General features: G+C 43.7%; 1 protein-coding gene across 1 annotated transcript; it reads left to right on the top strand.

The window, feature by feature from the left end:
• Positions 1 to 852: 852 nt before the first annotated feature.
• Positions 853 to 26789, top strand: DYNC1LI2 (dynein cytoplasmic 1 light intermediate chain 2). The gene is made up of 13 exons (XM_040498234.1): positions 853 to 990; positions 1157 to 1230; positions 3747 to 3863; positions 8344 to 8574; positions 13571 to 13740; positions 14807 to 14900; positions 15859 to 15994; positions 18059 to 18170; positions 18758 to 18817; positions 19592 to 19633; positions 20029 to 20146; positions 22121 to 22237; positions 23825 to 26789. The coding sequence occupies exons 1-13, from the start codon at positions 884 to 886 to the stop codon at positions 23923 to 23925; spliced, it is 1479 nt and encodes a 492-aa protein (XP_040354168.1). The 5' UTR covers positions 853 to 883; the 3' UTR covers positions 23926 to 26789.
• Positions 26790 to 27218: the final 429 nt, after the last annotated feature.

Here is a 27218-nt window from a genome sequence, read left to right as displayed (position 1 = left end):
TCCAGCCCCGTGTGGAGCTCTGCACTGAAAGCTTGGACCCTGCCTGGGATTCTCTATCTCTGCCCCTCCCCTGCTAGCGTGCTCGCGTGCCCTCTCTCTCAAATAAGCTTAAAAAAAAAAAAAGTTAATAAACACAATTGTATTGTTTGCTGCAGTAAAGATTACTACCTTGCACTCAATAGGGAGTGAGGTGAAAAGCGGAATATTTATGAGGACTTGGGGGTCTAGTTTAAGATGGGTCTTTCATTGCGGGGCTAAGAATTAGGCAAAATTCATGATAGCTTAAGTTCAGTGAATAGGATTGAAGTACTGGGATGCTACCTTTTAGCATTGGGATCCTTGGCCAGGTTTCTTAAGTTTTCTGAGCTTCAGGTTTCTAGTCTGTAAAAGGGTTAGATACGATTCAATTAGATAATGTGTGACTGGCACAGATCAGCGCCAGATAAATGGCGCTATCGTGTATTAGTCTCACTCCAAAGCCTGAGCTTTCCTCCTTAGCCTGGGCCCTCGACGGCGCATCGCTAGCGGATAGCTCGGCGAGGACCCGAGGCTAGTGCCACTACTCCCCTTGGCCGGCAGAGGCCGCCCGCGCGCCCTCCGTCCCGGCGGCTCCAGGTCCCGCCGCCGTCGCCTCTCTGCGCATGGCTGCCCCGGCTGTTGCCTGACCGCCACCCACCTTCCGCCGCCGCAGCGGCCTCACGACCCTGTGGGAGCTGGCGGACCTTCGTGGGCCCAGCGAAGCGCGGCGGGCGGCGCGGACACTGCGGGGTGGGCGGCTTGAGGGGCGGCGCGAGGGCGGCGGAGAGTGGGCGGCCCGGCCAGGGTCCTCGCGGGTCCTCGGCGGGCCCGGGGGAGGGCCCTCTTTGTGGCTGCAGTTGGCAAGATGGCGCCGGTGGGGGTGGAGAAGAAGCTGCTGCTGGGCCCCAACGGGCCCGCCGTGGCGGCTGCCGGCGACCTGACCAGCGAGGAGGAAGAGGGCCAGAGCCTATGGTAAGACCGCGAGGCGGCCGGGCGGGGCCGGCGGGGCCGGGGAGTGTGCGGCCGAGTGGGGAGCTGTCCGGACTGGGCTGCACCGTCGGACAGACTGACGGGCCGTTGCGGGCCAGTCAGGTCCAGGCTAGCCCCTGGACTGACCGCTTTGCTGTTATCGCCACAGGTCCTCGATTCTGAGCGAGGTGTCCACTCGCGCTAGATCCAAGCTGCCGTCCGGCAAGAACATCCTGGTCTTCGGTGAGCGCCGGAGGTGGGGCGTTGCCCGGGGAGCTGGGGTGGGCGAGACGGGCGCCCCTCTCACAGGTCCCAGCCTTCCTTTCTCCTGCCCGCAGCCTGCCTCGCCCAGGAGGGCTTGGAGATCCTGGCTGGACAGCCGGAGAGTGGCCAAGTCCACTGTGCCTGAGGTTGGGATATCTCTTTTGGAGAGTCAGTGATGCTGGCGTGGAGTTGTCGGCACATTCCTTAGTCATTTGGCCGCAACATCAGCCTTACTTTAAATGTCACTGGTTCTGTGTGGTCATAGTCTCAAAGTTTACCAAATTGCAGGTGTGGAGAGGGGGATGAGTATATGAGAAGGTTAGGTGGAGGAGGTGGGGGGAAATGAGGTGACTTGGGAGTCAGGGGTATGGGGAGATGCCACCGGAACCGTTCCTCCATCTTCATGAGCAGGGTACAGTCGCAGAGACTCTGCAAAGGACAGGAGGTCCTGGGGTCCTCACTAGGGACTTGACTGCATTATTCCAGCCCTCACTGCTGGGTTCCCTGGGTCAGGTCCCTTATTGTGTCTGGTCTCAGTTTCTGTCCGTAAGTGAGGGAGTTTGATCAGGTTCATTCATCCAGAGAATCCATTTGTTGAGAGATTCCTATCGTCTGGGCACTGGAGAGCACAGGCATCCCTCACACATTGCACGAGAGAGACAGATATGTTGGTAATTACACTACACCATGCTGGCATGGGAAGATTATTGTAGGGCATCACATTGTTTGATGCTGTTTTGCAAGAGGGTACTTTAGGGGTCAGGTGTTTTGAAGGATAAGTGTTAACATGCAGGGGCACAGAGTGTTTGCAGTGACACAGAAGTGACAGGAGGGTGTGGGGGTTTGGAAGATGCCAGAAGCTCCTTGTAGGTGACTGATGAGATAAGTTGGGTCAGATGGTGGAAGGCTGAAGAGTTGATAATGCTTTTTCCTGGAGGCCCCTGATTCTCAAGGCCTTTTGTTTCACTTCCATCCCCTAATCCTCTTGGGAATCACTGTGAGGGTGGTTTTCCCAGTGGTTTTGTTTGTTTGTTTGTTTGTTATTTTATTTATTTTTTTTTAATTTTTTTTTTAACGTTTATTTATTTTTGAGAAGAGAGAGACAGAGCATGAATGGGGGAGGGACAGAGAGAGAGGGAGACACAGAATCGGAAGCAGGCTCCAAGCTCCGAGCCATCAGCCCAGAGCCCGATGCGGGGCTCAAACTCACGGACCGCGAGATCGTGACCTGAGCTGAAGTCGGACGCTTAACCGACTGAGCCACCCAGGCGTCCCTGTTTGTTTGTTTTTTAATGTTTGTTTATTTTTGAGACAGAGACAGAGCATGAATGGGGGAGGGTCAGAGAGAGAGAGAGGGAGACACAGAATCTGAAGCAGGCTCCAGGCCCCGAGCTGTCAGCACAGAGCCTGACGCAGGGCTCGAACCCACGGACCATGAGATCATGACTTGAGCCGAAGTCGGATGCTTAACCGACTGAGCCACCTAGGTGCCCCTACCAGCATTTTTGAGGGGAGCTTATGGTCTTCTTTAGGTGATGATCACTGCAGAAGGTAATAGAGGACCTTTAGAGATCTTTAAGAAGTGAGGAACCAGGGTCACCAGATCTGTGTTTTACAAAGGGAATTCTGGCAGCAGAGTTGCAGGTGGCTCGAAATGAGCAGGTATTGAAGTCAGGCTGAGAGTTGTTCACCAAAGCTCGGATGGGGATGTGGAGTCTTTGAATACAGTAGTGACATTGGGGATAGACAGGAGGTCTTTGATCTGTGGAATGCTTCTTAATTCTTATGTCTTGTAATTCCATATTATTAAATACCAGGGGTGCCTAGTAATGTTTCTGGGTGGTGGTTCTTCTTAATGTTTAAGGTTTCTTTTTTGAGGGTGCAGGTGGTTGTTGGTTGGAGGGGTATGAGGAGGCACTTGATAATTACTGAGATTGTGCTTAGGAGTTTTGCTTGGGTCTGTAATTATTTTCATCAGTTTCCTAGCCTTCAGGATGCTTATGAAAGAGAGGTACTAAAATCAAAAGTGAATAATAGCTTCTATTCTTCATGATTGTGAGGCAGGATCAGACTTTTTTTAGTTCAAAGTTCTGGACTGTAAGTTTAATTATATTTTGAAGATTTCTTTTCTTGTGGTAAAACTTTATTTTGTGTGAAACTAACCCCACCTTTTACTTTCACTTCTCCAAATATATGTCTTATAAATTGGACATATAGACCTGTGGACCTGCCTTATTCCTTCCCTTGTGAAATAAGGATGACTGCAGTAGAATGTCATTTTATATCTTGGAATTTGTCACCTTTGTCACCACTATCCCCCCTCCATTCTTACAGCAAAGCCTGTTTTGTTTATGATGAGTGCAAGTGAGACCTCAGCAGCAGGCTTTGTGTGAAACCTTCGTTGTCACTTGTCAAGACAACCTTCGTTGTCAAGATTCCCCATCCTTGCCTAGAATAAACAGCACACTTTGCCTTCTCTTGTACATCCTTCGTAGGTGAAGATGGTTCTGGTAAAACAACCCTCATGACTAAACTTCAAGGAGCTGAGCATGGCAAAAAAGGAAGAGGCCTAGAGTATCTCTACCTCAGCATCCACGATGAGGACCGAGATGGTGAGTGATGTGTTGATCTGTGGTAAGGGGTAAATGCATATCTCAGATTCTGCTATTGTGGCTCCTATTTTCTGTTTAGTTCTAAGAGAATTAGTCACAGGGGAATAGATGAAGTGTATGTCTTTGTAGGACTTAACCCACTTTTTAAAAGTTTATCTATTTACATAAGTAATCTCTACACCCAGTGTGGGGCTCGAACTCATGACCGTGAGATCAAGAGTTGCATGTTTTTATGGGTGCCTGGATTGCTCATTCGGTTAAGTGTTTGACTTGGGGCTCAGGTCATGATCTCATGGTTCACGGGCTTGGGCCTCACATGGGGCTCTGTGCTGACACCTCAGAGCCTAGAGCCTGCTTCGGATTCTGTGTCTCCCTCTATCTCTGCCACTCCCTCCCTCACACACTGTCTCTCTCTTTCAAAAAAAAAAAAATGAATAAACATTTAAAAAAAGAGAAAAAAAGTAGCATGCTTTTCTGACTAAGCCAGCCAGATGCCCCTTCCCTCTTTCCTTTTTATAGTATGTTAGTAAAAATGAGAAATGAGGCTGTTAGCTGTTGTTCTGGGTAGCCCCCAGTTAAAAGGAGATATTGAAGGTAAAGTTTCAGATGGACATATAGGTACTATGAAAGATGTTTTTAAAACCTTTGGACTTTTCTATGAGAGAAATATTTAGCAGATTGATTTGGACACGTTGTTACTTTGCCGGTTCTAGCGGAGAATCTGAAATTGGTATGATTCAGAGAGTAACAGTTTAACAGATATTCACAGGAGAATTTTCTAGGTCTCTTTGTGATAATGTTAGAAATGCTCATTTCCCATGTTTCTTTCAGTGGAGGACAGAGGCTCAGGGGTGAGGATGTTCTCTCTTAATTCCTTATCTCTAGAATGTGGATAGTAATAGTTTCTACCTGCAGGGTAGTTGGGAATATTAATATTATATGAGAAGCGTTCATAAGGATTAGGTATTTCTTAAAATTCTTATAATTTTGAGTTGGATTGGAGTAATGGCTTTTGGTTACCACTGCTCAGTAATGCTTCCTTTATAAACTTTAAAGCTTTATGAATGGCTCTAAAATAAATAATCATTGGTGCCTAGTCTTTTCATATGTAGGAAGATTATCTGTGTAGCGTAAGGGTGAAATATCTGTTTTAGATTACTTTCTTTGTATTTGCCTTTATCCATTTAAACAGTAAGGATCACAGTGTAAGGGTGATTATATAAGGGACTAAATCTTACCACTTCTGGTTCCCCATTTCCTTTTTGCTAACATGAAGAAGTTGGACCCAAGTCCCTTCCAGCAGTATAATTCTTTGATCTCCAAGAGTCATTTCATAGAGGTCATGGATCAGGATCTCTTGTTAAAGCTTGGAGAGCTGCATTGTATTAATGTTAAGGTAATGGTCATTTTAGAACCCCAGAGACTTTATACCTGTTCTTCCTCTCCTGGCTTCCTTTGCTGCACTGAACGTTGCCTGAAAGATGTGAAAGAAAGGTAGGAGATGGGCCTGGTGCTGAGGGCTCTTCTTGTATAAGGAAGACAGAGGCTTTCAGGTGCCCAGCTGGGCCCACTGGCATCAGTGCGGGTAGGGGTGGGACAGAGGGGCCATTGGGCTAGACTTAGAGGGAGGGCCTCATATTGTCTGAGCCTTTTGCATCCAGTTTTCGTTGGGCAGCGTGGTTATTGTGGAAGCACCTGGGTTTTGGAGCCACCAGAACTGGTTCAGAGTCCTGCTCCCATAATTGCTAGTTGTGACTGACCTAAGCACTCCGCACCTCAGTTTCCTCATTTGTAGAACTGGGTAACCATACCTGTTTTGTAAGTTGACACAATGAGAGGTGGCACGTGTTAGGTGTAGCCGACTACTTGAGACACAGTGGTGGTAGCTCTAGTACCCTTTTGAAAGTATAAAATGTGGTATAGATACTCTGTGAATCTCTATAGCTGCTTTTATCAAGATGGCATAAGCATATATCATGCCAAAGCATCATATTAACCATATTTACTTGCCTCTGAGTTGAAGGACATGTTAGCATTTATTTCAGATTCCTTAAGGTTGCCTTACAAATTTCCTGGTCTCTGCATTTTTAGGCCCCCTACTTGCAGGTCTGTTTTTGTTTTTGCAGGTCTTTTTTTGATGGAAGAGTTGCCCTTACCAGTAGTTAATTATACTTCTTTCAGTAGGTTTTGGGTTTTTTTTGTTTTGTTTTGTTTTGTTTTGTTTTTTGTGATGTGACCGAGTTATAAATATACATTTTGCAGATAATCACACAGATAGAAAAAATGGTCTCTTGTCCCTGGTTTGTGGTAGGGCATGACATGTCGAAGGACCACTGCCTCCATGGTTGTGGATGTCTGTTTAACGTCACATGTGGTATGTGTGATCTCCATGCACATGGATGATAATGTGTAGTGGGCATGGGAAGAGAGGCTGAAGAAAGGAATGATGCTTGGTGAGGGGAAGGCATCAAAATCAGTGGGCTTCAGGTACAGAGCAATATCTTTGAAGGCATTCACAGAACCCAAACCAAAACCACTGTCTAAAATGTATTAGAATTTTGAAAGTATAGGGGCGCCTGGGTGGCGCAGTCGGTTAAGCGTCCAACTTCAGCCAGGTCACAATCTCGCAGTCCGGGAGTTTGAGCCCCGCGTCGGGCTCTGGGCTGATGGCTCAGAGCCTGGAGCCTGTTTCCGATTCTGTGTCTCCCTCTCTCTCTGCCCCTCCCCCGTTCATGCTCTGTCTCTCTCTGTCCCAAAAATAAATAAACGTTGAAAAAAAAAAATTAAAAAAAATAAAAAATAAAAAAAAAAAAAGAATTTTGAAAGTATAGCTAGACAGTAGATAGTAGATACCTTATTATGCTGTTGAAATAAAGTTGTGAATATTAAATTTTTTACAGCATATGTTTTAATGAATTGATTACACAAAAAAGGGTAGTTAGCAGAAGATAGATTTTTAAGTATACTTTGGAATTTATTGGGGAAAAAGTTAGTGAAATGATATTTTTGATTGTAGGAGTTTTCCCTCAGTGCACTTTTGTAAGAAAAATATTTCTCAAAAATGGTATCTAAAAACTTTTAAAAATAGGTTATCATTTTGGAGAAGTACCTTCTATGGTTTGATCATCCAGTTATGATTTTGGAAGCACATGTTTCATGAAATGTCAGCAGTTGCACATTTGTGTGTATGTTTAGCTTTTAATTGTGGAAAACAAAAGAAGGTACAACATAGATTAGAATCATAAACCCCAACGTATGTGTTATTTGCCTTAAACAGTTATCAGTTCTTTACCAATTTTATTTCAACTATACTCTCACCTGCTTCTCCTTTCACTTCACACTGGATTATGTGGAAGCAAATTTCAGACATTATGTCATTTCATCTGCATATATTTCCATCTGTATGTCTAAAAGATAATAATTTTTTAAAAGTTTATTTTGAGAGAGAGTGTATGCACACAAGCGGGGGAGGGAGGGAGGGAGAGAGAGGAAGAGAGAGAGAATCCCAAGCAGGCTCTGCACTGTCAGCATAGAGCCCGACACAGGGCTTGAACTCACGAACCATGAGATAATGACCTGAGCCAAAATCAGGAGTCAAGTGCTTGACAGACTGAGCCACCCAGGTGCCAGGTATCCCATAAGGATTTTTTTTTAATTTAATTTTTAATTTTTTTTAGAGAGAGAGGAAGAGTATAAGCTGGGAAGAGGGGCAGAGGGAGAGAGAATATCATAAGCAGGCTCCATGCTCAGCACGGAGCCTGACACAGGGCTTGATCCCATGACCCTGGGATCATGACCTGAGCTCATATCAAGAGTCACACGTTCAACCGACTGACCCACTCAGGAACCCTTAAAAGATAAGGATTTTTTAAAACATAACCATATTCTTATACCAAGAATAACTAATTCCTCAATATCACCAGGCATCCAGTAACTCATACCTCAGTGTGTATAAGTAATGATTTTATCTTGGCATTTAAACACAAAGGTCCTGTCTCTTTGGTACCCTAAACAGTGAACGCACTGTTTAGTATGCCTGACAAGAAGACCTTATTTAACCACAGGCTGCTTGGCACAGCTTGGCTGCCTCATACATTGCTGATATCTGAGGAGAATGGGTTATGTAGACGGTAGTGCAGTTGACCAGTGAACATTTTAGCTTTTGTATGTATCTTGATTCTTATTAAAAGCTAAAATGTCCTTCACTCTTTATTCTACTATACATTGCTGGAATCCGTTTACATGTGGATATAATATATCATGACAATTTAGAAATCTTTAAGTTTAAATGGTTCATCAGATACCTTGACCAAAGGTTACTGCCCACTGAGCACTTGACCTCTTTTCTGATTAGGATTTCTTGTTGCGTTTTGTATGGTATTCTGTGGTTGTCACTTTTAAGTTCCTCTTGATGTGGCTTTTTTTCAGCTGTGCTGATGGTCATTGTGAGGTCGTAACTTCGCTTTACTTCTTTTTTTAGATCATACACGCTGCAACGTGTGGATTCTGGATGGAGACCTGTATCATAAAGGTCTGCTGAAGTTTGCAGTTTCTGCTGAGTCCTTGCCGGAGACCCTGGTCATTTTTGTTGCAGACATGTCTAGGCCTTGGACTGTGATGGAATCTCTTCAGAAATGGGCTAGTGTTTTACGTGAGCACATTGATAAAATGAAAATTCCACCAGAAGAAATGAGGGAGCTGGAACGGAAGTGTAAGTAAAATAGGATTTTCTCAATTGGAAAATTGACTAGTCTCTTGAGATGGTTCAAGCCACCTTCCTTTTCACAGTGTCAAGAGGTTACAAAGCTTCCTTTACAGAATATTTGGTTTTGTTTGTACCGTTTATTTCATTTCTCTTGTAAATTCAATAGTCAAAAAGTACTTAAAGCAGTCTTACTCTCAAGCATCACAGTTGCAGAAAGTAAGTGAAACCATATTCCTTTTTATCTCCATTGGTTCTTTTTTAAAATAAAGATTCTTTGGGGCTTCTGGGTGGCTCGGTCGGTTAAGCGTCCGACTTTGGCTCAGGTCATGATCTTGTGTTTGTGGGTTTGAGCTCTGCGTCGGGTTCAGTGCTGACAGCTCAGAACCTGGAGCCTGCTTCAGATTCTATGTCTCCCTTTCTCTTTGCCTTTCCCCTGCTCACACTCGATCTCTCTCTCTCTCTCTCAAAAATAAACAAACATTTTAAAAAATTAAAGATTATTCTCTCATCCCTCAAAGTTTGATCAGTCTGTGGGTCTTTTTGCTTTTCTGTTACTCTGGCTGCTGAGTTAGCATCAGTGGATGTGGAGACTTCGATCTGCATGCAGCTTGAGTCCATTGCTCTGGGATTCCATTGAGGTCCTAGGGACTCTCTTGTTGACAGGTTTAAAGGAAGCCCTTTAAAGGAGACAAATCTTTCAGCTTCTACCTTAGTTCATTTTGCCATCAGGCAAGTATGATTTTAGTTAGATAGGAAAGTCATTTCTTTTGTCATTAAAATGAAAGGCTGTTTTAATACTAAGGACACCCAAGTCCTTTTGACAACAAAGAACTTTCAAATTAAAGGAAGTTTGTTTGTTTTGTTTTTCCTTAATGTGATTCAGAAGCTTATTTTTCCTTTCCCTTGCTTCTGCACTTACATCAGCTTCTGTCCCCTTGCCAGGGAAATGGGAGGGGCAGGGGCTGGAGCCATGGCAATGTTCAGCAGCAGCAATCTTGGCCAGGGCAGGCTTGGCTCAGCCTGGCTTTTTTCCACAGGATGACATCACTCTCTTCAGTGAATTAATGAGGGCTTCTAGGGCATGGCACACGGGATCTTCACGCTTACTGGCAAAAGGGTTCAGAAATTTTGATGTGCTTTTTAAATCAGATCTCTTGCTGTGTGTCTTCCTGTCATAAATTCCTCTTGCTCCTGTCCCACATTAGCTAAAACGGGGAATTTAAATTCTATGGTGTGCCGTGTGCATGTGTGCTACAGTGGTTGTTATGCAGCTCGGCTGGTCTGCCTTCAGCTGCTGACCTTTCTAGATAATGCCTCTTTTTCCCCTGGAATAGAGACCCTAAAGACAACTTCTTAGAATAGTTCTGAGGCTGAAGAGCTGTTTGTCTTTCACTGCATATTTAGCATCTTGCCCAGATTAATGGGTTAATGCCCTGGAGATTTCAGTCTCTGAATCTGTTTTCTTAGTGTTATAAACTTATAAAGATTTTTTTTTTTAACCTTGTAAAGATTTTTAAAACAAACAAAAAAGCAAGGTTGAGCCACAGATATTGTCCTTTCCCAGATAGGAAAAGTGTCTGCCTTATACCAGGTCTGTTCTATGCACTGGAGATGCACCTAGCAGATAAGATGCCTGCCTCTGGGGATCTTTCGTTCCCATAAACTATTGAATTCATTTTTTGCTTCGTCATTGCTGTCTGTGTCACTTAGGATTAGACTCAGCTGCTTGTGACACAAAACCAAAATAACAGTGGTTTAAACAAGACTGAAGTTTATTTCTCTCTCCTGTAAATGAAATCTGGAGATAGGCAGTTCAAGCCTAGAAGGCAGCTCTGGGAAGTCAGGTCAAGGATCCTGGCTCCTTTCTGCTTATTGCTTTGTCATCTCTAGGGTGTGGTTCTCTTCCTCTTGACAACTAGAACTGTCACCGCCTTCACATCCGTGTTCCAGGCAGCAGGATGGAGGAAGAAGAAAGAAGGGCTGAAGGGTACATGCCTATTGTCTTTCTAAGGAGGTTGGGAAGTGTAGTTTGTATGGCCATGTGTTCTAGTATCCGGATTTGGTTTGGTTATAAGGAAGAAGAGGAGAAAGGACATAGGAGGGCAACTAGCAATTGCTGTAACCTCGTCCATGTCTCATGACTCTGGTTAACCTTCTGAAGGCCTCTCTTATTTTCACCACCCTTCCTCTGAAATGTTTGGAATGATAGTCACGCCTTTGTGTTGCATGTTGAAGGAATGCCTTTGTTAGTGCTGGTTTTAGGTTACATTTTAATAAAGCAGTTGGCCGCCATCTTGCTTATCAGACTCCCTCTTTGCAGATTAATTGGACTCTAGGTATTGTATTGAATGAGTGAAGGGCTGTCACTCAACCTAGTTTCCAATCAATACCAGTCTCCAGTCTGCTGGGTTTGGAAAGCTGCTCCACCGGGGGGGGGGGGGGGGGGGACACTTTTTCAGGATTTGGTTCCCCAGTGGTCCTAAATCTGTGGCAGCTGTTTGACTGGCAGTGAGGGGAAGGCAGAGCAACCCCAGAGCCTCCAGAAGGTGGCGCTTGTGTAGGTTAGTCTTGTCTTCCCTGCTTTATGTCTGGGCTTCCCTTACTTATCAAATAGAGAAAAAAGATTAGGTGCTGTCTGTGTGATTTTTCAGGACTGTGGAACCAGTGGGTGATCAGTGAGGTAGGAAGAAGAAGAAGATGAGAGAGAGATGGCAGCAGGTAGGGTAGAGCACTCTGATCCCCTTTTGCTACCAACTATTACGTGATGCTAAAGGGGGAGCCCCCAGGTGGGCTGTTGGCTCCTGCTGTGAAATACTGGCCATCTCACCATTGGAGAGAAATTAATACTGTGGTTAAGTGTGCACCCTAAGGGAAATGCACATTTTATTATCTGAATTGCACAGTGCTCACTATGTTCTTATTATCCTTCCTTTCACCAACCTCTATCTATGTCATGAATACTTATTCTGTTTCCCAACTTATTTTCTGAAATGCTGAGTTACTAAAAACACATGTGTATTTCCTATGGCTACTGGATAGCCACAGTTAAGTTATTCCTTTAGAGAGTGACCAGTCCAACCCAGGGCTTCCCACCTATTTTCATATCATGGCATATGTAGAATACAGCAGTTTGTGCAGCACACTGGGTAATGGAGTTCTATGGAACAGACCTCTGGGGCTGCCCGCCTCTGCTTCCTGCCACAGCCACTTAGCTCACCTGTAACACCCCAGGCTCTGCCGTGCTCACTGTCGTGCAATCCCTGGTTGAGTGCCTCATGTGATATTGGGCAGTGATAGGTATGACCCAAACTTAAACCATTGTATTTTTCAATGAGTTGAAGATTTGTTAAAATACGTTGAAGGAGATTCATGTGAGAACCTTTGATTTCTTCAAGATCCTTCAATAACCACACTAATTAATCAGAAAACCCTTCTCTGTCTCTGTTTTTTTCTAAAATGCAGTAGAGATCTCTAGTGTTTATATTGACGATGAAATTATATGAATGAGCTTAATTAAAGAGAAGCTGTAGAAATGAAATGTTAATTATGTCTGCACTTTAGGTCTTAGTTGAGATGGTTTTCAACTTGCCCAATATTTTAGGAAAGACATTGTACTCTTTAGATTAATTCTAGGAGCTCATGTAATGATAACGTAAAATCTCTATCGGTTAAAACTCATTGTTTTAAAATGTTTGAAACTTGTTCTGTGGATGAAGAGAAGTATGTGCACCTTTCCCTAGGTTCTCTTTAATCCAGTTATTTGCATTTTCTTAATGAGCATGTTGTGGATGAGACCGAAAGGCATTTTGATCCTTTCGTCCTGTTGTGTGTAGAAGGTAGAGCTGCCTGTTTGCTGCTCTAGCTCATAGCAGTTTTAATTTGTGGGCTGTTCTCTGGCCTGACATGTGAGCCTTGAAGTACCCATGAAAAGGTATGGGTCCGTGGGCTTTGGTTCGCTTGGCTTAACCAGGCCCCTGAACCACTGTCAGCTTCAGAGCCCTCCTATGGGATTGCACTATTGATACGCTAGTGACTGTGTGTGCTAAGAAGTGGACATTTTACTCCTGACCCCTTCTTGTGTTAGGAACAGGTCCGCCAACACTGCACAGTGACTCAGGATCTCCTAAAGATGAGACTGGGTCCACAAGAGTCAGGATGATGAGGAGACGTGGATGGTGCTGGCCAAGCCCAGCCTTGCTCCTTAGTACAGACATAGCTGTATGAAAACAGCATGTTCTTGTGGAATTCAGATGGTTTTACTCTTCTGATTTTTTGAAAATGTTAGATATATAAGAAATGTGGCTTTTTTCATAGAAACTATTAAATAATAGAAACTACTAAAACCTTAGATGTTTTTAAAACCTATTTAAGGGACGCCTGGGAAGCCCCTGTATGTTGGAAGAGCATACAGTTCTTGACCTCAGGGTTGTGAGTTCAAGCCCCCATGTTGGGTGTAGAGATTGCTTGAAAATAAAATCTTTTTTTAAAAAATTAAATCTTGGGGTGCCTGGGTGGCTTGGTCGGTTGAGCGTCCGACTTCGGCACAGGTCACGATCTCGTGGTTGACGAGTTCGAGCCCCACGTCGGGCTCTGTGCTGACAGCTCGGAGCCTGGAGCCTCCTTCAGATTCTGTGTCTCCCTCTCTCTCTGCCCCTCCCCTGCTCATGCTCTGTCTCTCTCTGTCTCAAAAATAAAAAATAAAAAATAAATTTTTTTTTTAAAAAGTAGAAGAATAAAAAAATAAATAAAACCTGTTTAAGAGTTGGATATAATTAAACATGTCCGGGGAATATCTTTGCTGCTCTGAAGTTATAATGCTCAGACAATATGTTAGAATTGGCATTTTGTATCACCACCTCCAAATCCCTAATATTACAGTAAGGCAGAGTGGGGAAGTTTGTCAGAACTCTATTTTTTGTGCTTATTACTACCTTTTTCAGTTTTCTAAAACTGGCGTGTGTATTTTTATTTGTGTGATTTTCTTTTACTTTTTCACCTGTAGTTGTGAAAGATTTTCAAGACTATATTGAGCCTGAAGAAGGTTGTCAAGGTTCCCCGCAGAGAAGAGGACCTCTGACCTCAGGTCCTGACGAAGAAAATGTTGCCCTGCCTCTTGGTGACAATATGCTGACTCATAACCTGGGAATCCCAGTGTTGGTGGTGTGCACAAAGGTATGTGCCAGGAATTATAAATCTGGCTGGGTTTGGCCAGTGAACAATTACCATCTAAAAGAAACTTAGAGGCTCTTGTTGGGTGTCTTCCCATGGGAGAGTTGGACTAATTCAGAATTCATAAGGTACATTGAATATGTCAGGCTAGAAAATATTGTCATTTAATGTTGCTGCTGGAAACATGACATTACTCTGTTCATAGTTTATCTCTCCATGAAGTACTGTCTATTGAGTGATTCAAACTCAGAACTAAAAGCAGTTTTTTTAAGGCTCCGTAAACCAGTTGGTCTAGCCTAAACTGATGGCTAAAAAATAGAAGAGCAGAATTCTTTTGGGGTTTTGGTCATTTAAAGTCTGTTGGATTTGAGATGGTTTTCAGGAAGAACATAACACTGGAAAAAGAAGGAAGGGAACTCACTTTCTTCTGCCCTGTAGGATGATGATGTGGGAATGAAAATTAAGTTGAGTCTTAGAGAAATAATTGTTTCTCTTAGAAAAGAAAAAAGTAGCTTTAAAACCATTTTGGGTTTATGGGGCGCCTGGCTTGCTCAGTCAGAAGAGCATGCAACTCTTAATCTCAGGGTCGTGAGTTTGAGCCCCGTGTTGGGTGTAGAGATTATTTAAAAATAAATAAACTTAAAAAAAATTTTTTTTCGATTTTAAAAGTACTTTATTCCCAACCACACAGTGTGCCATTCACATTATATTCTGTGAGATGAGAGTTCTTTGGAGGGTGCAGTGCACAGCTATGTCCCATGGCCTGCTTCCTGCTGTGACCGTGTTTGATTCTTAGAACAACTGTGAGGTGATCAGACTGTTATGCCCCCACTTTGCAGCTCTGGAAACTGTGGCCCAGGGTGAAAGAGAAATCTCCAGTTGCTTTTCACTCTTTCACTTTTCACTCTTTTCACTCACTTTCACTTTTGTCTAATTAATGTTTAGACCCTTGGCTGTGGCTTTCTTCTTTGGAACTATGATAGTTTATTTCTGTAGAAGACACCATTCCCATCCTCAGCAGGCAGAGAAGCAAAGAGGTGACTCCTTTCTCTTTCTGTCTTCCCTGCAGTGTGATGCAGTGAGTGTCCTGGAGAAGGAGCATGATTACAGGGACGAGCACTTTGACTTCATCCAGTCACACCTACGGAGGTTCTGCCTCCAGTGTATCCTTGGAGCGCTGTGTCAGGGCACAGGAGCACAGGCTCCCTTCTGTGCTAATTCAGGCTTCCCTCTAGATTGGTATCTTCAAAAAGATAAAGAACTTCCTGAATCTAGAACGGTCTTCTGCCGGGGAAAAATTGTATACATCTTTTTATTAGTTTTGTATTTTACTGTATTGGAATTTGAGACTTACTGATTTGTGTCTGCCTTTCATTTATTTTTATTTTTAATGCTGTACATTTGATAGGCTTTCGTATTAAGAAGAAAGCTAATATGGATAGTCTTACTACCAAAACTACTTTCATCATATCTTGGAAATCTTTTTAAACTTTGCTTTTTTGCAAAAAGGTTAATTACCCAACACGATATTGTTATAGATGCCACAAAGAGTATCCCATATGTTTATGTTGTGTGGTGTCCATGAGAGATACTGCGTCAGCAGTCTTTTGAGTTATACTTCTGTAAAAATACAGTAGCAAGTGGTGCTGCATCCCCATACCACTTCCTCTGGGCCTTTTATCTTGTCCAGCTCAGTGGAGGGTGCTGATACATGTAGGTACCCATCTCTTACAGAAGATGTGCTTAATAATAAACTGGATCACGTGTGAACATCTGTGTCTAGGAAAGAATCTGCACCCTGGATATGCTGAGGGTGTTGTCCTGGGCTAATCTCAGAGCCATTAACTTGACTGCTTATGAACCAACCTGACGGGTCAAAAGACAACAGTCTGCATGTTAAAAAATGAACCACATGGCCTGCCACCATTGACATCCTTTATGCTTTTGACATAGTTCATCTGTCATTATTACCGTTTTAGTTTTAAAAGTTTTAACACTTTCTGTTGATCATGTATTGATCAAAAACTAATTAGCCTGTGAGTAGTACTTTGAGGATTATGGTTGGCTATGTTTGCTTTTGTCTCTTGCAGTGAATTGGTTTTCCTTAAGCAGATTGATTAGATGGAGCAGCCTTGATTTACACATCAGTGAAGGAGGAGAAAAACCTCGACTTGTTGTATAAGTACATTGTTCATAAAACGTATGGCTTCCACTTTATCACACCTGCCTTAGTTGTGGAAAAGGATGCAGTTTTTATGTGAGTTCCTTATAGGTGATTTCAAATGCTTCTTTTCATAGTACATTTGCTCTTTTCTTTTTATCCTTCCATGTAAGGTGCCTTCTGTCTCTTTCGTACACCGCCAGCTTTCTGCTGCCTTGGGGCAAAGTGCTTGGCCTGGACCTCACAGGGGATAGATATACCCAGATCCTTTCTAGACTGTTTGCCATTCTGCTTCAGTCTAAGGGAAGTAGGTGGAGTGAGGTCATGGGTGCTGCCTTTCATCATTGAGAGCAAGGTACCAAAACTTAAACTAGACTTTTTTGCCACTTATTGTCAACTCCGGTAGAATACTGGCTCGAGGAAGGAGTTGAAGTATAGGGAATTGGGCTTTGGGGACCCTGATGCCTTCAGTTGAAGCATGTGATCTCTCTGCCCATTGGCAGAGATGATTGCAGGCACCCTTGTTGGTGTACCCGTCAGCATGGGCTTTGGCTATACTGAATGCGTGTTGTATTTTTGGTACGTTGGAGCCACGGGGGCTGCTGTCCTGGGCAGAGACTTAGATACCTGTCTGTTGCAGTTTGTGTTTTTCTGTCACTGGAAAATGATGAGTGTTTTGGATGTGTGAATGAATGATGAAGCTGTGTGGCCTCTGAGAGGACTTGTGCTAGTAGATCAGTGTTTGTAGGCTTCGATATCCTCTTGACTTCAGAATTACAGTTCATTCAGCAATTGCTGAGTACTTCCTAGGTGTCTGGGTTCTATGCTAAGGACACAGAAGTGAACAAGATATGGTCCCTGCACACAGCACTGGAGGGCAGGGGTGGAGCAGTAATGGAGTGGTGGTGGAGGCAGTGCGGCAGGGAGGGCAGAGGGGGTGATGCTGGAAGGCTGAGTGTGTGTGTGCTAGGCAGGCTAGAAGGAATGGAGGGGTAGGAGGAACAGCCTCTCAGAAGGCTGAAGATGTGATAGCCAAGAGCTCTTGGCACTGACTGGGTTGCTTCCTGAACATTTAGGGAGAGCCTCATTTGGGCTCCTCACAGATGGCAGAGCTAGAGCCTTGGGTGGCTTTTAGAGAATTGTTGTCCAGAGCAATCACACAGGCATCGAAGACACAAGCTCAGTGAATGATACGTGAGTGCCCAAATTACTTGTGATCCTGAGGAACAGGAAGCCCCAGGAAGACAGGTTGAGGATCAGGGCTGGTCTGGAGAGGAGAAGCATCTCACACCTTCCGAAGGCTGCTTGGGTTGTGGCTGTATCTTGATCATACCCCGTCCCTTTGAATCTTTGATCCTTTGGTAGTTTGCCTGTTTGGGAACTGGTGAAGTCAGCAAAACCATTTGGGTGGAGCACCCTGGTTAAGAGCGCCCTCTTGGTTGTGGAGCAGTGAAGTAGGGCTTAGGTGGAGAAAGGGAGACCTGTGAGAATCTGGTGGGAACAGTAGGCTACCGTGGCTTAACTTAATGATCTCAAGCAGGGCAGCACCTGCTTAGTGATCTCAAGCAGGGCAGCACCTATGTAGGAGCCTCAAAGACTCCTTGTGTCCCTCTGGTTTGCAGCCCAGGAGAGTGCAGATCCTGCTGCCCTGCTTTGTTCCATGGTACATCTTCCCACACCAGTAAAATTAATAAACTAGTCCACAAGAAAACTGTTTTCAGAAAACTTCTGAGTTCTTCTACACCAAAGCCCAAGAGGAACGGTCTCATCCGGAGCTGTGTCTGTGCTGCTCTCTATGTCCTCCGCTCTGTGGGAACAAGGCCCCATTGTGTCCTTGCTCTTCTGGGTGGAGTTGTGTGAAAACTCTGAACACTTCCTGTGGGTCAGCATGTGGAGTCAGTAAGATCTGACTCTGGCTCCTAGGTTTTGGGCCCCGTGAGCTCAGTACAGGACAGACCTGCCATGTCAATCTGATTGGTTATGCCGGCAGTAAATTTTGGCTTTCCTGCCACAAGCTACAAGCCAGCCCCAGCAGCTACAGGCCAGATTTTGTGGGAATGGGTCTCACCTAGGAGTCCTCGCTAACCCGGAATGTTACCTAACATGTGCTATAAGGCAGTCCCAGGAAAAGCAAATCAATCCCTGTCTCTTTGCTTTTAGACCTGCAGGCTGGGACAACGAAAAGAAAATAGCTATTTTACATGAAAATTTCACAACTGTGAAGCCAGAAGATGCATATGAAGATTTTATTGTGAAACCTCCTGTGAGAAAGGTACCCAGATCAGTCACTTTGAGTTGTAGGCGTTTTTCTGTGTTTTTTTTTTTTGTTTGTTTGTTTTGTTTTTTTTTTTATGGGGAAAGAAACATTTAAAGAGATATGTCTTACACATTGAACCATTTTGGGGGGAAGAAAAATGTAATCCAAGAGCCTCTTAAAAAAAGTTTAGGTGAAGCCTGGTGTGAATGTAAATGGCTCCATGTGGTGGGATGTGAGTGCTGGAGGGCCCACAAGGCCACAAGGAGTTGGGTTGAAGTTTCCCACTAAGTCCTGACAATGCCACCGCTACCTCGGGATTACTGTTAGGAGATCCCTGTGCTCCCCTGATCTTCAGGCCCTGATCTGAGAGGGGTTGTTGAGAACCTGCCACTTAAAAATGTCAGTTGGTCACATGGCATGGCTGGTCTTGGAATAGAGTTGGTGCCAGGCTAAAAAAACATAATTGCGCTGTTGCCGCAGGGACTCTCCCTGGACCCGTGTTGAGACCTGAGCCCAAGATTCTTCTTTCATTGAGAATTTTGACAGTAGTTCGGGTGTTCTTGGCCTGTGACCACAAATGAGTATGTCACTTCACTTCACAGCTGGTCCATGACAAAGAGTTGGCAGCCGAGGATGAGCAGGTGTTCCTAATGAAGCAACAGGTAAGAAAAACCAGTGAGGCCAGAGCAGAGGCCTTCTCTTGCATGAAATGCCAGTCCCCTGGGATGAGGTGGAGGGCATCACAAAGAGCTTGCAGTGTTAAAGGGATTGCCACCAGGTCTCCTTGTTCTCTCCCATTTCTGGCATTGGTACAGAGTAGGAGTTAGACCAGCTGCCTCAGGTGATCCCTTGCCTGCTTGCAGATTCTCAACAATGATAGGCTTGGTATCATTTTAAGTACCCTTTCTTTCTGGAAATTAGGGTTTTTGGCATAATACTTCCTGTGTTGACAGTTTACCAAGTGCCCTGACTTCACTTCCATTATTTCACATAGCCCCACACAGCCCTGTGCATGAAGGCAGGTGAGCTGACGTACCCATTTTGTAGGTGAGGAGAGTAACTTCCACAAGCTGACAGTTCAGAATGCAAACCCAGTCTCTCCTTCCTGTTTTACTAGGACTATTGTTAGACATGCCACTTAGACCTATCATAGGTCTTCCTGATGGTCCAGGCAGCTCTGCAGAGGGTGTCGATGGGGTTTTTTTGCCAGCTGGTCCTCCTTTCTGTGCTCTCCTTGCTTCCAAAACTGGTTACTTGAATTATTTTTTTCACCATGTAGCAAATTTCTGAATTTAAACATTTTGCATGTATAATATAAAATGTGACTTCGTTGTTATTAATGGCGCCCTCTAGTGGAGTACTGGGAAGTGTTTCTCCAGACTTTGCGTCCACTCTGCAGGCCTCTATTAATGGCCAATGTGTCACTCTCTTTGCAGTCACTCCTTGCCAAGCAGCCAGCCACGCCCACGAGAGCTTCTGTGAGTACCTTAAACTAAATGGGGTCAAGGCTCAGTGTTGTAGGTGTCTTCACACTTTATGCCATTATTTGTAAGAGCTTATATTTGTGTGGGTTTTTGTGTTTTCAAAGGGAATTTGGTTTCCCTAAAAGCCCAGGGCCAGGAACATAGTAGGAGACTCAGGAAAGGAATACAGCTTTGGGAAATAGAGTGAGCAGGTTTCATTATCTTGATGTCTCTTCTCTAAGGAGAAACTAAGGTCTAGAAAGAGACTGAGCTGGGGGCAAACTCCCCAGTCCTACCTCCCTTCTCCTTACGCTGTGAAAAATATCCTGCAGAACATATCTTCGTTTTGGGGATGTGTATTTCCTGTTATTTTTATGCCTGTATGTAACTTGGGCTGGTTTTGGACTTAGGAATCCCCTGCGAGAGGACCCTCTGGCTCTCCAAGAACTCAGGGCCGGGGAGGGCCAGCGAGTGTGCCTAGTGCCTCCCCAGGCACATCAGTAAAGAAGCCGGACCCAAACATCAAAAGTATGTATCCTGCCTCTGTGGAGAGTGTTTAGTCTTGGGCCTGAGCTCTGAAGGGGCTGTGTGGCTGGGTTTGGAACATGGAGGCCCGTGGCAACTGGGCTGTTCTCTTCCCCAAGAAGGGGCTGCTTTCCACTTTCCTTCGCTCAAAGGGAAGGGGCTCGTGGTTGGCAGACACTAGGCTGGTTCCTTTGTTGGAATCAATGGCCCTTACACTTGGTTCTGTATCAGGCCATGCAGGTTCTTTCAAAGAGGAATACAACATAATCACTTTATAATGTGTATTTTGAGGGGTGTCTGGGTGACTCAGTCTGTTGAATGTCTAACTCTTGATTTTGGCTCAGGTCATAATCTCACAGTTCATGGGATCAAGCTCCACGCTGTCAGTATGGGATTCTCTCTCTTTCTCTTCCCCTGACACTTGCATGCTCGCTCGCTCTCTCAAACTAAGTAAACATTAAAAATAAATAAGGGGGTGTCTGAGTAGCTCAGTCAATTGAGCGTCTGACCTCGGCTCAGGTCATGCATGATCTTGCAGTTTCAGAGCTCGAGACCCACATTGGGCTCTCTGCTGTCAGCACAGAGCCCGCTTCTGATCCTCTGTTCCCCTGTCTCCCTGCCCCTCCTCCGCTCACTGTGTGTCTCTCTTAAATAAACTTTTAAAATAAACAAGGGCGCTTGGGTGGCTCAGTTGGTTAAGCATCTGACTTTGAGTCAGGTCGTGATCTCACCGTTTGGGAGTTTGAGCCCCACTTCAGGTGAGCATGAGCCCCCACTTTGGGTGAGCCCCACTTCTCTCTCTCTCTCTCTCTCTCTCTCAAAACAAGATAAAAATAAATCTTTTTTTTTTTTAATGTTTATTTATTATTGAGAGAGAGAGAGAGAGACAGAGCATGAGCATGGGAGGGGCAGAGATAGGAGAAGACACAGAATCCGAAGCAGGCTCCAGGCTCTGAGCTGTCAGCACAGAGCCTGACGTGGGGCTCAAACTCACAGACTGCAAGATTATGACCTCAGCTGAAGTTGGATGCTTAACTGACTGAGCCACCCAGGTGCCCCAAAATAAAAATGTCTTAAGTAAATAAGTAGTAAATTTTTAAAAATGTGTAATTTGAGGGGCGCCTGGCTGGCTGGCTCAGCTGGTTGAGCATGCAACTCTTTTTTTTTTTTTTAATGTTTATTTATTTTTGAGAGAGCGCACGAGTAAGGGAGGGACAGAGAGAGAGATTGACACAGAATCCGAAGCCAGCTCCAGGCTCTGAGCTGTCAGCACAGAGCCTGATGGAGGGCTTAAACCCACAAACCATGAAATCGTGACCTGAGCCGAAGTCGGATGCTTAATTGAGCCACCCAGGTGCCCCTAGGGCATGCGACTCTTGATCTTGGGGTTGTGAGTTCAAGCCCCATATTGGGTGTGGTGAGTACTTTTAAAAATAAGTAAAATAAAATACAGTGTATATTTTGAGTCCTTGATTTTGTTTCTCATCTTTAAATGATTATCATATATGAACTATGGCATTTTCTTCCTCCTTCACTTCTCTTTTCAAGCTCAGTTACTTAGAAGTTTAAGTAGCCCTTATCCTAGTGACTTAGTAATATCTAGATGTGTTGGTTACAATAAAACTTGCAATAATTCTTATGTGTACAGTAGCTATCTCCAACTCAGAATGAGACCTTTTCACATCAGCCTTGGAATGTTAAGGGCTTATAAAACTTTGGGAAACACTGCCTCGTGGACAGGGAGATGATGTGGAGCATGAGTTCTATCATGTCCCCAGATAGGTGGGAAATCTAAACAGATTTGCACTTACCATGCTAATAGGGAAGTAGCCTTGGCAGTGGCAATAATGAATGTGCTCAGTGTCTTGGGAAGATGATAGCCACAGATGGATAATTCCAAGCTGAAAACTAGTTTTGTGGTGGTGGTAATTGAGTCCTCCTGGTGGTGTAAGGCTTTTTTTCTTAATGTTTCCTTAGATAACGCAGCAAGTGAAGGTGTGTTGGCCAGCTTCTTCAATAGTCTGCTGAGTAAAAAGACAGGTTCTCCTGGAAGTCCTGGTGCTGGTGGTGTGCAGAGCGCAGCCAAGAAGTCAGGTACTAAAGGGCCCTTGGAAACCTATGATCCTTGTGGTTGAGCACTGCTGGAGGTGGGGGAGTGGACAGGAGCGTATGCCTTTACCTGATGTGCACGTCCTCCGTGTTCCCAACAGCCAAGCAAGTAAGCACATCTCCACCTTGTACTGAGCAGTACACTTTACAGCATGCAGGTTTCTTTGGCACATTTAAAGGTGGGATTTGTATACATTGGGTTCTCAGGAACTGACTATTGGGTGAGTTGAGTTATATCCTAAACTGTATATGTGACCCTGGTATTGGAACTGTTTGTTGGAGGTCATGGTCTAGGGTGTGGCACTGATATTTTATTTATTATATTTAATTTTCTGTGATGTTTTATAAGGATATTTGTTCACTGTCCCCAGTCTTGCCATGAGCTGAGCCTGTCTCACTGGAGGGTCATCAATTCCTGCTCCATAAAGCTCCCCCCTTGTCACAGGCACACTCTCTGTGGCAACCCACACTCCTTTCGTGTGGGCCAGTAGAGCAAGTGTGTCTTGAGGCCTCTGAAACAAAAGAGCCGAGTTCCTTGGGAATTACCCATTTTGCTGGGAAGCTCCAGGCTTTTTTTCTTTTCTTTTCTTTTTTTTTTTTTAAACGTTTATTTCTGAGAGAGTGTGAGCAGGGGAGGGATAGAGAGAGAAGGAGACACAGAATCCGAAGCAGGCTCCAGGCTCTAGGCTCTGAGCTGTCAGCACATAGCCCGGCGTGGGGCTTAAACTCAGGGACCATGAGATCATGACCTGAGCCGAAGTCAGACACTAACTGGCTGAGCGCCCCACGCGCCCCACTAGGCTATTTTAAAATGGGTTTGTTTTTAACTTTCCATTGACTATACTATCCTATACAGTGTTTTCCCTAATTGGTGTTTTCAGATCAAAGGAGGCCCTCAGGAGATCACTCCATCCTCAGGTCAGCTGGTCCTTCAGGGGCTCCTGAGTTCGTAGAGACTCCACCTGGTCTGGTGGCCTAGGCTGTGGACTGGTATTTCTGATAGGAGAGAAGGGTCATTTCCAGGTCCCAGCTAGCATTTGAAAACAAAAAAATATGAGCACTGACTTTGTGCAGGATTGAAACGTCTGGCCTTAGTCTTACATTCTTATTGAAGCATGGTGTTTCCAGGGTACTCATATGAGTTAAAGTATTGTAATTAAAAACAAAACCTAAACACCTGTTCTGTCTGAGGCACAGAAAGTAGTTTGCCATATGCCAGAAACTCACACACCACCTCTAACAAGGAGGTGATGACAGTGCATGGGGTCAGGGGTGGGTGGTGAGAGTGTTTTCAGAAAGGCCCTTATATTTGGCACAAAGGCTTGCCCAGGCAGGGGGCAGTTATGTAGTCAGAGGAACACGGACCTGTCATGTTTGGAAGGAAGGGTTGAATTAGGGTATCTCCTCGTCATCACTGCAATGAAAAAAAGGCTTGCTTTCATTCTTACTGAGGTTATTATCACCAAAAGTGATTATAGAAATCTGTATCATTTTAAATGTTCCTTTTAAAAAATTCTTTTCTGTTTCCCATCACTGTTGCTTTTTCTTTCTTTCTTTTTTTTTTTTTTTAAGGACAAAAGACTGTGTTGACAAATGTTCAGGAAGAACTGGATAGAATGACTCGAAAACCAGACTCCATGGTAACAAACTCTTCAACAGAAAATGAAGCCTGATCCTCCTTAAAAAGTGCATATGTAAAATGACCAAATAACTATGTATATTGATCTGCTAAGACAAGGATTTTTCTGATATGGCACATGCTATCAGTTTTTTGGGGCAGGGGAGATGAACTTAAAAAATACTTCATTGGCTTGTCCAAATATGAAATGCACATTTAGGAAGGTTACGTGTCAGACCCCTTTGTTAAGGATAACCCTTGGACTCTCAGGCATGTGGCTCTCTTGTGAGAAGCAAGCGCAGCAGGGCCTTTTGTGAAAGGGAGGGTAGATCGAGAGAAAGATGGCCCTCTTTCTTTCAGGGTGGAGCATATGAGACCAGGAAATCAATGATCAGAGGGCGGTTAGTCTGACCAGTTGCGTGTTAGCAAATTCACTTGTTCTTGGGAAGCAGATTAAGTGGCAGCAAGTCCAGGAAAGAGAACGACGGAAAGGAGGAATTCGAGAAGTGACGGTGGGGAAGCTGAACGTTGGAGGAGATGAGGAGGGAGGAGACGAGCGGTGTTAGTAAATACCGTGTGTTCGGTAGAAAGTCGAATAATCATTTTTAAGATTTAAAAGTATTTCCAAACTAAATACTGAGAAAATGGGAATGAGATTTGTTCTGAATGCATCTCTAACTTAAGAAAGATGTGTAAAGTGTGGGGGTGCCTGAGTCAGGTGGAGCTGACACGGGTGGGGAAGATGGCAGCTGCCTGAGACTCACACGTGTGGCCCAGGCCATGTCCTCAGGACGAGCTGGGCTCCACGCATGTGCGTCGGGGGGGCATTCACTGTGGAGTGTGTTTAAAGTCAGCAGTTACAAAATTAGTTTAACTTTGCATTGTGTTTTCTAAATAGCTCCTGCTTTGTTTTTTAAATTAAAAAAAAATTTTTATACTACCACAGGCTGGCCTACTAACAGAATGGGTGACCAACCTCTCATTTTACCATAATGCAGTGTGCTACAGAAAGTTTGAGGGAGGTTTGTAATGTAATTGCACTCTGATGAATTGGCTTGCACCAATCCCTGCCTTATGGTCTGTGGATACCTTCACAGAGTTCCATTGATGCAAAAGGGTCTTGTCCTAGCTCTCTGGTCTGATCAGTGCTATCAGATGGACAAATAAGTGTGAATGTTTTATATTGCAAATGGAAATGATACATTTCTCTTACTTGTGTTTTTCATAAAATGTAGCATTTTTTTCTTAGGGAAACAAGAGTTTCCGTATCTCCGTGTAGAGCAAATTCATGCACATCATCATGTCATACCACCATTCTAGAAATGACTTCTGTGGATTTGAAATGGCACTTTTAATTTTATATGCGACACAACATTTGAATGCAAACACTACCATTGATTTAATATATAAAACATTTGTTGTCAAACCAAGGGAAAAAAACCACAGTTCACTTATGTGGAGTTTACTTTTTTTATATGAATGTTTGTTGTACTGTGTCTGAAAATAACTTCCCTAACGTCATTACTTTTACATACCAGATTTGATTGACCACTAACATAGTACTGGGCATAACTTCATATCCTGTGTTGTATATACAAAGACTCTAATAAGACTGTCTTGAATTGCTTTTTTTGTAAAGGTCTGAACACTGTTAAGGAGAAAGCTGAGTATTTAGTTGCCTTTCTGACAAACATAAAAACATGTTTTTTGTGCCAGTTTTGTTAAAAATACACTTTTCCACCCCTTTTTAAATTCAGTTATTTGTTTAATGTATTGTGGCTTCCAATCACCAGATTGTCCACGTAATGACAGTAAACTGACTGTATAAGGATAGTTGTGGTGTAGTGACCAGTAGATGCCCAACAGCTGTGGCCACACTGATGGGGGGGGGGTCACTTAGTCCCTCCCTCTACAGCAGCTCGGGTGGGGGTAGGGGCAAAATGACCTCAGAAACAAGACAGAATTATTCGAAAGGCACATGCCTGTGGGGGATACAGTGTGATTTCAAATTTTAATGCAAAATTTTACTTTTTACAAAGTTTTTTTTTTTTTTTTGTCATTTAGACTAATAAGCACTTTTGTGTCAATATAAGATGTACTAAAACTGATGAAGTGCTAAGACACCTGTCTTGTGATGGAAGATTTCTTGGGGATCACTTTGAGTTTCTTGTAACGAGTGGCTGCTCCTAGTAGCGGAAGATGCTAGTGCGTGTAATATGTCATGTGCTCAGTGGTTGCCAAAGTCTACCAACTTTGGGGAGCTGCGGGGTTCTTTTTGGGGGGGTGGGAGGAGGGGGGATATTTTTTGTTATTTTGGGGTTTTCAAGCAGTGGAACCAAAGGCCGAACAATAAACAGCCTTTACTTTTTAAAGTAAAATTCATTTTATTTGCAGAATACACTTGTATGGTAGACTATTAAAGACAATTTTCTGACTATTTATATATATTATAGTGGTTACATCTGCTGTTTGTCTTTAAAATGGAAAAATCAAAGAAATAAGCCCAACCTTGAAGATGTGGCCATGAATTGGTCTTTCCTAAAAATGCAACGGGTATGCTGCTAGAATTATTTAATTTTGTTTGCACTTTTTTTTTTTGATTGGCATTTTAAAAATCACTATTTAAACTGATGTCGTATTTTATGAGTTTAACAAAGTTGCAAGTGACTGCTCTGTACATCATGACCTTAACAATGTTGATGCTGTAAGTGAAAGTTCACTGTCGTCTCTATACTGAGTTTATTGGTGTTTTTAACGTAAAATTTGGACTGCAGATTATTCCCCCACCAGCCTTAGTCCAGGGGTGTGGCTCTAACCGGATACAGTTACGCAGTCATGTGGAACCTTGCTTTCTAGTGCTGGAAAAGAAGATGTCTCTAATTACTGGCTTCAATAAACACGAATCCAGACTGCTTACAATTTTTGGTGACTTTCTTTATGATAAATTATCTCACTGGAGAGAGATTGAATTGTCTGCTAATCATATGGCATACCTACCATGTGGCAAAAAATGTTTACCTCTCTCACTAAAAATTATTAGACATTCTGTTAAGAAAACTGTTAAATCCATATTTTGAAGTATGTGGAGTTCTAAGCTGCAGGTAAAGTGGTGTTTGTGAGTTATCCAACATATTTTCTTGCCTCTTAGATAAATTCTTGATTGTCTGAATTGAGCTCGTTTTCACTTAGCTAATTTGGAAGACTTCAGCTTCGTAGAGGAGTTTCAGAGCAACTGTATCATAATCCTTTTTATCTGTTTAAATGGGGAACAGTAAAATATGTTCAAGAAAATCGGATTTGTCATTTTAGAGATGCCCCCTTTCTGTTTCTTACACTTATTTTAAGTGT

The sequence above is a fragment of the Herpailurus yagouaroundi genome, unplaced genomic scaffold (assembly GCF_014898765.1).
Source record: "Herpailurus yagouaroundi ecotype Mexico unplaced genomic scaffold, PumYag 190, whole genome shotgun sequence".
Classification (NCBI taxonomy): Eukaryota; Metazoa; Chordata; class Mammalia; order Carnivora; family Felidae; genus Herpailurus; species Herpailurus yagouaroundi.
This window is presented reverse-complemented; position numbering and strand designations above follow the sequence as displayed.